Genomic DNA, 12,909 nt, shown 5'->3' with positions numbered 1-12,909 from the left:
GGCGTGGAGGAGGAGAAAGGCAGTTGAAAAAAAAAAGGTGGACAGAAGTACATACGGTAGATCAAAGCCGAGAGTAGCGGAGACACACTGGGTAAGTATTAAGTAATTGTCATGGCCTCCCAGGGGTAGTTCCATTCCGGACCACTAGAGGGCACCCTGATTCCCCATGTAGAACTTCTTCTTCTGTTGTCTCCCTCAAATCCTGTGTAACCATACCCATGTGTTTGTTCTTTTCCCTGCTTGATTAATTTAGACTTAGAAGAACATCATCTAGATGGATTTTCACCTTTTAGTTTTCAACCAAACCTCAACATTGTCGTGATGTCTGGCAAAGTTGTCTTTTCAATGAGTTTTTGCTGGGTGGGTTATGCATAAAGTCAGTTTTATTCTCTTTATGCTCATTCTTGTTATTTGTGAGTGTTTTATGTACCAGGGTGTTCTGACTTGATATGTCACGCCAGAAGTGGATAGTATGCAAGGAGATAGATAAGATGTACACATTGTCATGCGAAGACCCTTTTATCATTGTGGAAGCAGCGGCAGTTTGTGAATGGAGTGTGGCTGCACATGTGGGTGAAGCCCCTAGTGAGTGTTCTGTGTTTCGGTGACTGGTTGCGAGGACAAAGGGGGGAGAGACAAGAGCCATGGGAGAGAGCGAGCGAGTGATCTGAGCTGCACAGATACTGTTTATGTTTGCATGCGTTTGCGAGAACGGAGGTGCTGAAAAGCAAGAGAAATAAAAAGAATAAAATAAAGAGCACCATTGAGATGTCTCAAGCCTGCCTCCTGTTTCCTCCTTTAGTGCTGAAGACAAGGGAGTGTCATAATCATACAATGAGCTAAGCCTCTCTGAAGATGTTATTGCATAAATCACCTAAAAACTTGTTATATTATGAGATAGGCTTTCACACATTTAGGTAAACAGGATGGGAGACAAATTGCATGACAAAGACAAAACAGAACTCTGATTACACTCCCACATTTCTCCATCTGCAGATAAAATTATCTACCTGCATTTGACTGAAGCATTATTCTGGTGTAAAGGACAACGGGCTTAACATAAACCTATCACAATCGGTAACCCATAAGTAAATACACCACAGCTTCATGTAGCCTTTTCTGAGAAATACAAAGTCGTCCTCAGGCGAATGTTAAGTGCTCCTCATGCAGTGCTGTCTCCTGAAACTTAGTTGTCACACACTTGTTGGAAAAATGTGGCTCGAATGCACCTATCCTGAAAACCTCTTCCCATTCCATGAAAAAACATACCAGAGAAGAGAGAGACTCTGCCTGTAATGTGGGAAAAAGACCATTACTGTGCTGAGCACATATCACATTCACAGAAATTCACAGCAACATGTCAGAGTCATATCCCTGCAGATCTCGCCTGGTTTCCCACTGAAGTAGTGTTGAGTAGTGTTGAGCCTGGCTAGTACCTGGATGGGAGACCTCCTGGGGAAAGCTAAGGTTGCTGCTGGAAGTGGTATTAGTGAGGCCAGCAGGAGGTGCTCACCCTGTGGTCTGTTTGGCCTTATGCCCCAGTATAGTGACAGGGACACTATACTGTAAAACAGCACAGACTTTTGGATGAGGTGTTAAACCGAGGTCCTGACTCTCTGTGGACATTAATAATCCCAGGACACGTCTTGTAAAAGGGTAGGGGTATAACACTTTGATTAAAATTATAAATGGGACATATCCCTTGATCTGCTGAATATCTGTCCTCGAGGACAACCCCTATTTTGTGTTCGCTTATCCAAAGTAATCCCAAGCTGCTGATTTTACTTTCTTTTTGGGCAGGGGATGGAGATTGGTTATATCAGCCTTGCTTCTCTCTGACATTTTCTCGTTTTCTCTGTATTTGTGTGGGTGGAGCAAGTTAACAAGGCTGACAGACATTGAAGGATTAAAGGTGATGCCCATTCGCAGGTGAAATTCTCCATCCACTTGCTTTTTTTCAATACCGTAGATCCGCAATTGTACATGGTACGATTTTCATACCTTGGTATACCAGGAAACTGGTATACTGATGCAACCCTTTGCAGGACCATCTCATAAGCTGGGCTCATACATCACTAAGCTTTTAGGTCACCCAATCATCCAAAGAACAATCACTCAAGTAAACAAATCCTTGTTGCCTTCCATAAAATATTGATGTTTCACAGAATATCAGATGCAGAACATCCCATCACCTACCCACATCACCCCCTTACCCAACATCCCTGCATCACCATCTCCATAGTTCTTGTGCAACATCTCGCATGGAGTGGTTTAGCATAGCTTTGCAAAGTCTTACAGTCCTACCTTTTGAGTTATGTCTCAGCCATTCCTTTCTATGCTGCATACTCTTTTCCTGTTCTTTTGGATTACTTTGACTGATTGAGATCTGAATTAGTTAGTTAATTAGCCCTACCTGGATTTTGAATTAACTTGCCTCTGCACACTGAACCTCACTTTCTTCCTGAGTCTGGTTTGTTAAAAGGAACCCCAACTATGAAGATTTATAGACCTTAACATGCAGTAATTGCCGTCTCCTAATAAAATACGTTGTTAGAAACACATTAAATATGTTAATTACTTTAAAAATCCTTAATATTGAATACATATTTTAATCTATGGAGGCTGTCATTACGTGACGTGCAATGGACTTTGAGTCAATGATGTAAAATGGTTACACTTGAGCACTCAGAAGAATTAGCTACTAGCCCTCACAACAGGAAAAGAATGCCACATTCACTGTGCTGATTTTGGCTGTAATTTTCTAGTTCTTGTATGCTGTGATACAGGGGATATCTGTAAATATAATTTATGCGTAAGCATCTTGCGTTTTTCTGTATATTTGTTCTCATAACATAAAGCTCCTGTAAAATTAGCCTAAAACACCTAGCCAAGGCATACCCAAAGTAAAAGTAAAGCTGTTCTTGAACCATTTGGATTACATGCATGGTTTTGGTCTCTTTTGACAGGTGGACTAAATATTTTTACATGAATGGATTGTTTGGACCTTTGTTTGTTTGTATATCGGAGGTCTGACAGAGACGTTGAATGTAGCTGCTGTTGTGATTGTATCTCAAAACGGTTTATATCAATTGAATCACAAGAATCAGCTTTCCAAAGATATGAGTATCCTCGTACACACAGAGCTGTGTAGATAGCATAGATTTGCTCATAACACAGACGCTGTGTGGATATCATAGATTTTTTCATAACATGGTGACAGTGCGCTGGCTGGCTGACGGAATGTTAACAGGATAAAGTATACGATGGTGATATGGCTGATAATCTCTAAAATTATTTATATTAGAATACGTTTAACCATAAAACAATAGTTTAATCCATATGCTTACCTTGAACAGCAAACGCTCTTGGTTGGCATGGACGTGCAGTTGCCACACAGACACCATGGATTTTGCCCCACTCTCGCCCGCTCACCTCTCTGATCATCTTCATTTTGATGTACATTTTCAGTAATGTCTTCTATATTAGCCTTCTTGCTTATGTTATGCTGGGTTCAAATTGAAAAGGCTGAAGACATGTTTATATCTCTGTATGACTGGAGAATCAAGACCGGGGCAACAATTTGACATCACTACCCAGAATGTTTGCTGTGGGGGCAAAATACACTTGAGTCCTCTTTCACTTTCATAGCCACAATTGTTCTAAAATTCATAATTATTCATAATTATTGCATAACAGTGGATATGGATATTGTCAGGCATGTAAATATTTTTATAGCCATTGCTTGATTTATGAAAGGCTTATTTCTGTGTATTCTCTAATCTTCCCCATGTTGATTTGGCCTCTGTATCACCTCATACTGTATTTATACCACAGTAAAACAATAAGTTATGGATGATCCCTTAAGAGTTCCTAAACAGGTGAAGTTACAAAAGTAAAACATGCTGCAGTTACAGTTCGATCATAAACATTTCAAGAGGTGCCAATAATTTTGACATTTGGCCTTTTTATTTTTTGAGAATATGACCATTTAAAATTTTCTTAAAATAAATTGACATAATTTATCTCATATATTTAGTTAAGTTATTTAACCACAAAAACCATTACCCATCTTTAACAAGGTTCCCAATTATTCTAAAGATGATTATGCTGTGTGTGTGTGTGTGTGTGTGTGTGTGTGTGTATGTGTTTATGTGTGTGAGGTTTTTTAATATTCCCTTGTGTATTTACATTCTGTTAATTATGGAGACAAATGAGTAAAACAGTGTCAGGAACAGATCTCAATCTGTATATAGGGCATAGACACAGATCCCACTGCTGTCTTCTTTCTCTCTGGAGATGGACTTGTGGTTGAATGGAGTTCTTCTGAGGGACAAAAAAGTTCAAATTAATCTGAAAACCATACAACCACAAAATAAATAATAAAATAAAATTATATATATATATATATATATATATATATATATATATATATATATATATATATATATATATATATATATATATGAGATGCACTGATATTAAATTTATGAGCTGATACCGATAACCGATTATTCAGAGTGATATTGGCCGATACCGATAGTTTGGTGGTTCTGCCTTTTATGCCTTCTTGTAAATTAATAATAATTAATTCCACAATTCTGAAAGAAATGCAAATAAAAACTTTATTCTCTCCATTTCAACAAATTGTTTCACAGTAACTGGTCTCATAAACAGAAAACACATTACTCTAATTAACATTAACACATGAACTATATTCTGAAGATTAAAGTAAGAATTCTTAATTTATTCATATTAACATTGTCTGAATTCTAAAAAACCTCCTGTTAGGCTTTGCATTCACTCACCACAAACAAAAGCATTTCTACTTCATCACTGAACATCAAATTGGTAATATATAATATCAACTTTTTTTATATATATATTAACATTAACTGGATATGAAATATACTACTCTACAAATATATTTTTCTGTGCAATATATACCTTTTTTTCAACTCATAAATCTTTTAACGGTGTACTGGGGCTTTAATTCAGCGCAAGCAGTGCGGCAAAAAAAAATTGACTCAACACTGAAACTCCCGCTTCACTGCTGCAGTGTCCGGTGTAACATTTTAGCAGTGCAGAGATTGCAGAGATTAAAAACTGCAGTTTTATCATCATTCCACACAAGAGACATCTTTACACACAGCACAAAACCAATGTGTTTTCCTGCCTTCTTTTACATCGGTGCATCTCTAATATATATATATATATATATATATATATATATATATATATATATATATATATATATATATATATATATATATATATATATAAATTTATTATGGTTTTAAATATAGCACCAGATCCATTCTTATACAGATGGGATTTATTGAAGGTATTTGCTAAACATTTAGATCTAATTTAGTGCAATTTACATTTATTAATGCAATATAAGAATAATGCTTTATTCCAATGCCATGTTTGTGTGATACCTACAGCATCTGTAGAGATTATTGACTCGGATGATGTCATTTTGGCTCATCTGAGTGCTTTGGCCAAAGGCTACATTGCTATTGGGGATGGGGACCATGGTGGCTTGGCCATTCTTAGAGAAAGCAGTTCTGAAATAACAAATAAAATAAACAAAAAAAATAAAAAATTTTTTTTAGTCCAGTGCTACTGTCCACTACCAAAGAGTACAAAAGGAAAGGATTCCGCTTTTACATCAGCTACTCAACATGTCTTATACGTTAAGTAATTTAATACAGTACATGCAGCCAATATTTAAAAAATACAAGTGCCCACAAATGTGTGAAAGACAAATGTATGATTTGAAAATATTTAACTAGGATTGTTATGTATTAAGAAAACTTTCTGACCTGTGGTACTGCATGACGGAGTTGTAGTCATAAGGAGTTCCCTGGTTCAGAGTGGCTATCTTGTCGAAGGCATATTTATAGCCTTGGGAAAAAGGCAAACTTAACTATAAGTGGTGGCCTCATACAGTTTTGCAAAAAGCTTAATCATATAAACTCTTATACCATATTAGCTGTATACATTAACCAAAAACTCATGACAATATTTTCCTTTAAACGGGCCATATCATGATTTTTAAACATTTTTAAACGTTATTTATTTTGGTTATTGGGTGTAATAGAATAGGTTAACTTGTTTTAATATTCAAAAAACGCATTATTTGTCACATACTGTACTTTACTGTAGTACCTCTATTCCCAGGCTGCCTGAAACGCTCCAATTTCTCCAAAGCGCCGCCTTCCGAAAAGCCCAGAGTGCTCTGATTGACGAGCTGCCATGTTGCGTTGTGATTGGCCAAAACCCTCAAGTGTGTGTCAGAAATGTAAAGCCCCTTGGGTTAGCTTCAGCCTCCAAGGCTTCTAAAGCAATTCTACGCTCCTAAGCAACATGTCGTCGGTTTTACCACGTCAGTGTGAGCCCGAGTCAGATTCAGAAAATGCAGAACCAACTTTGCAAACACGACTTGAACAGAACGTTTCATAGTGGTAAGTTTCTATTTTGTAACTCTCTTACCTTTCAGATACAACGTAAATTCCGACGCCCCAATGGCATCGCGTTGTTAAGTGCAAAACTATGCTATGTACACAGCTGCATAGGTACTCATGTGATATATCTTTGGAAAGCTAAGATTCTTGTGATTCAATTGATGTCAACCGTTTAAAGATACAATCACAACAGCAGCTACAATCAACATCTCTGCCAGACCACCAACATACAAACAAACATTTACGAAACTGAGGCAATTTAGCAAACCTTAGCTAGCATGTTAGCACAGGTCTACAACTGAGCTCTGGGCCACAACACAAAACTCCGCATTTGAACAGCCAGTAGCAGATACATCATAAAATAATCAAACACACTTACAGGTTCCAATTCAGAAGCATAAGCTTGTCCAAGCAAAGTGGGAATCGACCACTTTTCAGGAGTAGCTTTTGTGTATAGACTGCCTTGTACTCTCCCAGGTTCAGGAAGCTGTCCTTCGTAAAATGCACTGTGCACAAGCAAACGTTTAGGTTGTACTGGTGAGGAGCAGCGTTATAAATAAACAGTAACCACTGATTCCTAATTTCGTCCGTTTTTCGGAAGGCTAACCAAAGGGGTTTTGCTTTCGTACCGAAACACACAGTGTCTCCGTGACATGGCACCTGAAATCACAAAAGCCCCGCCTTCTTTCTTCGTGCCTGCCTTTGGGAGGGATTATGCTAATAGTGCAGCTGTGATGTAGGCGTGTTACGGAAGTAATATCTGGACTTCAAATCACGCGTTTTGGGCATGTCTAGAGCAGTTTTCTCTGTTAGATAAAATAAATCTGTTTGGGGGAGACTATGAGCTTTGTGACTTTGCAGATCTTATACATGCACGAACAAATACATTACACATCCAAACAAAAGGAAAATGTTAAAAATCACGGTATGACTCCTTTAATTGTTACCACTGTAGAATAGTTATTGAAATTTAAATGGATACAGAGACTTACTATCAATGATGTTCTCCCACACAACACGTATGTGATTGTCACGGTCACTGCGACACTGCTCATGGTTGAAGCCCAGAGCATGGAGAAGCTCATGTTGAACTGTGTTATGATAAATACAACCATTTCTGTCAAGAGACACAGTTTGGGCATACCCACGACGTCCAACATAGGAATAGCATCTGCGCATAACAAAGAATTATGTAATCCAGTTGTTGCATTTGCAATGTTTTCCTCGTTTTACTTTAATATTTCTAGTTTAGAATTTGTTCTGTTGTTGATCATATTTTACTGTCCTAACACTAATATCATTAATTCATTCACTACATTCTTTAATTTCAAAGCAACTGCTTTATCCTGGCCAGGCTTGATGTGGATACTGGGTACACTGGGCATGAAGCAGGAATACACCCTGGATGAGATGCCAAGTCTATCACAGAGTGACATGCACACACATTTACAAACTCATTCACAACTAGGGACAATTTAACATAACAAATCCACCTATTGACATTTCATGTGTTTGGATGAAACCAGAGAACCTGGAGGAAACAGTGGAAAACATACAAAACTCCACACAGACAGCAATCAGCGCTCAACAGCAAACCCAAACCCTTAAATGTAATATAATTATATGTTATAATTTAGATATTTACGAAAAATTAAGATATTCGTGTTTACCTATGATTTAGATATCAGTGTTTACCTAATTCTTTTAAAAATTTTTATAATGATTTTTCTTACCCACTGCGAGACTCAATGCTGAGGTAATCTCTCTGGTTAGAGCGTGGAATAAAGCGAATGCATGTGACAGAAGAGAAGGAATCCAGACCGCGCTGGATGATCTGTAGCTCACTGGAAGCTGAAGGGGCGAAGGAGAAAACAGACCAGAAATGGATTTCCTTATGAAATCTTTGGTTCCAAAACAATAGAATTAAGAATTGTAAACACACATTATACCCAATAATGCAGATAAAATACTGATGATCTAGCAGCATTAATGTCTGTTGCTGATTATTATTTATCCATCATAATAAAACAGCCAAGAGAAGAGAGAGAGAGAGAGAGTGAGAGAGAATAATTACATGTATATCTTTCATCCAGTATCCAGTACTGAAAATTAGTTAGGTGCTGTGAGTGAGTATTTCTGGGGTTCACATACTGAAGTGGTTTGCAATGACATAGGGCACATAGACTTTGCCATCAGTGGACTTTAGCCACATGCAGCTGCTTGAGGTGCAGGGATCAGCATTCCTCTCATCTCTTTCATCATCCACAGCAATATCTCCTATAACTTTCGGCTCATCAGCATCACGAACTGCCACACACAATAGACAGATTTCACAGTTAACAATATATACTGCACTCAGAATGGAGTAAACCAAAACATATCAATATAAAAAAAATACAATTAAAAACAGTGTTGGTAATGATGACATAATTTCAAGAAAATTTAGAAGACAAAGACACAGTGTCATTGATGCAAAGCACCATAGTATGTACATGACTGTACATGTATGCACAGTCCCCACTCCTTCCCTGCAGATCCCAAACACACCATCTCCAACACATCGCTGTACTCAATTTCCACAAATTTCTGTTTTCTTGTGTACAGCGTTAATGAATAAACATCTAGAATCTCATAATGGAAGTCTTTCATTAAAATTGTTACAGTAAACTGAACTCCTTCCATGTTTGTTAGTAAATTAAACAAATTTCTGCTTAAATAGCTTCTTCCCTGGTGTGGTGCGCAGCATGTGTTTTTGCACGTGTGTGTGTGTGTGTGTGTGTGAGAGAGAAAGATAGATAGAGAGAGAGAGAGAGAGAGAGAGAGAGAGAGAGAGAGAGAGAGAGATAGAGCATACCAATGTTTCTGTTAGCTCTCTCCAGCAGCTCCCCAACAGATAGTTCAGCAGAAGTGTCCCCAGCTGCTGTCACACAAAACAGATAAGCACATTCATTCAGAACATTGAATCAACCCATAAACATTGTATGATATCACATTCATTATCTAAAATAAATGTACATTTATTTTAACTTGTGAAAAATGTCACTTACCAGGCTGGAAGTGAAGTTACCAATGGCCAAGGCGTAGAAACCGAGGTGAAAAAACAAAAAACTTTAGATACAGAACAGTGTTTGAATTCTCTCTCTCTCGCTCTCTCTCGCATTCTCTCTCTCTCTCTCTCTCTCTCTCTCTCTGTGTATATTACCTCCTCCTCAGCTTGAACACAGCAAACCAGCAGCAGGGCCAGCAGACCCAGAGTCACCTTACAGACAAACATGATGGCCAGTCTCCTATGCGAGTAGACACATTGTCTTTTACACATTGTCTATTGTGGCAAGGTAGAGCATGGTATAAATTTCCACTTAATCCTTCAAAAATATTTTATGATTTAAACTTATTCTGTGATGTGTCTTAATAATTTTAATAAATGTTATACCACTACACTGCTGATCTCCTGGGAATTTGACACACACCAGCCTCTACAGTTTACACAAAATGGTGTGGGGGAAAAAACCCAAAAAACACTGATTGATCGACAGTTCTGTGGGTGGAAATGCTTTACAGATAAGAGAGGTCAGAGGAAAATGGCTCTCTTTACAACAGTGGTGAGCAGAAAAGCATCACCTGGTAACCTGGTCTTTTTCCTGTCTTCAGCTGTACAGTTTGAGTGTGTCTGCGCCCATGCTAGCCTCAGATTCATGTTCTTGGCTGACATGTTGACGTGTTGTGCGTTCTGAGATGCTTTTCCACTCACCATGGTTGTAAAGAGTGCTTTTTTGTGTTACTATAGACTTCCTGTTAACTCAGACTAGTCTGGTCATGCTCCTCTGATCTCTTTCATCAGCACGGTCTTTCTGCCTGCAGACCCTCTGCACACAGGTTTTTTTTTTTTGTACCACTCTGTGTAAACTCTAGAGACTCAAACCAGCCCATCTGAAACTAGAAGCCATGCCATGGTTAAAGTCACAGAGATCACACTTTTTCCCTGATGTTTGATGTGAGCATTAACTGTAGCTTTTGACCAGTATCTGCATGATTTTATGCATTGCGCTGCTGCCCCATGATTGGCTGATTGGGTAACTGCATGAATGTGCAGGTGTAAAGATGTTCTTAATAAAGTGAAGAGTGAGTGTATTTATGTGTAAATAATGTGAAAATCTAACAAGGCCATGCTCTGTTCACACAAATGTAAACTGTTGCTTTATTTAGTGCATGGGGGTTACCTCAGTTATAGTTATAAAAGGTATCCTGGTGCAAAGCACCAATTGGATTTTATATACTCTATCAAGACCTTATATTCTGAGGTTTTCCATTTTGTATATGTATACCGGTTACCGGTTTCACGATAAACCACGATAAAATTCCCTGACGTTAGTATTACCGTGTTCATTATCATTAAAACCGTGCGTGATTATCGCAATTTGTAAAACCCGCTTTAGATGCTGTCCACACACTCCCAGCATGAGTGTGACACAGGCGTAGCATGCAACATTGTTTTTTGAGCGTGAAAACAGACCCTACACTTAAAAACTGAACGTGTCTGCTCAATGACAGGAAGAGTGAGGCGAGCTGAGTGACAGGAAGAGTGAGGCGAGCGGACTGACAGGAAGAGTGAGGAGAGCTGACTGACAGGAAGAGTGAGGCGAGCGGACTGACAGGAAGAGTGAGGCGAGCTGACTGACAGGAAGAGTGAGGCGAGCTGACTGACAAGACTATGGCGGAAGATTTGGTTTAATATATGTGAGTTTGTCACTGTACTTTTTTGCTGTTGTTGTGTTTTTCATTAAGAATAATAATGAACCCACCATTCAAGCAATTTCCGCTAATTAGAAAGTGGAAGTGAAATGCGCGCCACCGCACGGGCATTCATAAGCGATTTAAGAGAGAGGGGGAAAAGAGGGAAAAGTGCCAACGAAGTGCCAAAGCCCCATTTCACAGCAACTTTCTTCTGGAAAGCTCTGCAAACATCTTCTATTAAGTTTCCCTCAGCGTATTTATAAAATCCAAAAAGACCACACTTCAGATTTGGTCCTCTTGGAAGGTTATAAATTTTCCCAAGCGCTGTCACTGCCTTCCGACATGTTTTCTAACTGAACTAAATAATTTTTATTACTATAATAAAGCAAAATGACAGTGGGGGCGGTGCCAAAACAATTTAAAAAGGACCAAGGACTTTTTACTGATAACTGTGATAGCTTTGATAATGATAATTGTGATATGAAATTTTCATACTGTTACATCTCTAATACATACTTTCAAATCGAATTTTATTAACAATAAAAGATATACAATAAGAGATGCAAGTGGAATATAGTATAAAGAATAGTAGCTAAAGAATCATAATGTGCAGAAAAATGTTGTCATACCTCAAAGCACCGAGGGGAATGACTCTGACTCCAACTTGAAACAGAAGTGGGACTTATATCCTGTGTTTATATGCTCCAATTTATCAAGTTTAAATGTACACTGGAATGAAAGCAGGTGCAATTTTCCCAGTAGAGTCGTCTCATGTGAACCAAGGTTACACCCAGCTGTGAAAAACATGGCCTTGAATTAAAGATTAACTCCTTACTTCTCAACTGGACACTAGGTTGTATTTATTTAGTTCGTTTGATCTATGATAGGTAGCTAGATATCCTTTATAAATTCAGGGGGAGATTTTTCTCTTTCCTTGAAAAAGAAATGATTAGTGTTAACTGTCTTCAAGTTATTATTCACACAATACGACTTTTTAGAAGTGTCTGACTAAAATTGTAGATAATTCTGAAGTTACTGTGAAAGCTGATGAATGATGTTATAATGTTATAATAGACTGACTTGATTTCAAAACATACGCTTTGAGGAGTAATTACTACGCATAATTGCAGTTATCTAAAATTTATCATGATTATAATTGTAAACATTTAGCATGCTAAAGGTGTTGTTTTAAACTATTACAAATCCATCATACAAATCTTCTATACCTCTTATCCTTTTCAGGGTCACGGAAAAACCTGGAGTCTATCCCAGGGAGCATCTGGCACAAGGCAGGGAACACCCTGGACAGGGTGCCAATCCATTACAGGGCACACTCACACACGTTCACACACCCATTCATACACTACGGACACTTTGGACATGCCAATCAGCCTACCATGCATGTCTTTGGACTCGGGGAAGAAACCGGAGGACCCGGGGGAAAGCCCCGCAGCACGGGGAGAACATGCAAACTCCGCACACACAGGGCCACGGTGGGAATCGAACCCCCGACCCTGGAGGTGTGAGGCAAATGTACTAACTACTAAGCCACTATTAGTAACCCACTATTACTAATAAGCCATTAAAAAATCTATGCTGAATGATAAAGTGCTTAATATGCTGTCCAATCAGATAATCTGTTATGGTTACAGCAGGCTTACAATGGGTAATAATTTGATCATAATTATTAACAGGCCACATAAAATGT

The 12,909-nt window shown here is 38.4% G+C and overlaps 1 protein-coding gene across 1 annotated transcript; it reads right to left on the bottom strand.

Moving 5' to 3' along the window:
* Positions 1 to 3,947: 3,947 nt before the first annotated feature.
* LOC128602656 (low choriolytic enzyme) lies at positions 3,948 to 11,889 on the bottom strand. The gene is made up of 10 exons (XM_053616578.1): positions 11,831 to 11,889; positions 9,670 to 9,754; positions 9,515 to 9,518; positions 9,322 to 9,387; positions 8,619 to 8,774; positions 8,201 to 8,318; positions 7,460 to 7,638; positions 5,826 to 5,907; positions 5,443 to 5,567; positions 3,948 to 4,323 (listed from the first exon to the last, which is right to left on the bottom strand). Coding segments are annotated over exons 2-10 (804 nt in total). The 5' UTR covers positions 9,742 to 9,754; positions 11,831 to 11,889; the 3' UTR covers positions 3,948 to 4,321.
* Between the last annotated feature and the right edge of the window lie 1,020 nt (positions 11,890 to 12,909).

Source organism: Ictalurus furcatus, chromosome 27, assembly GCF_023375685.1.
Source record: "Ictalurus furcatus strain D&B chromosome 27, Billie_1.0, whole genome shotgun sequence".
NCBI lineage: Eukaryota > Metazoa > Chordata > Actinopteri > Siluriformes > Ictaluridae > Ictalurus > Ictalurus furcatus.
The sequence above is the reverse complement of the archived record's forward strand: the minus strand, read 5'-3'. Positions and strand labels throughout refer to the sequence as shown.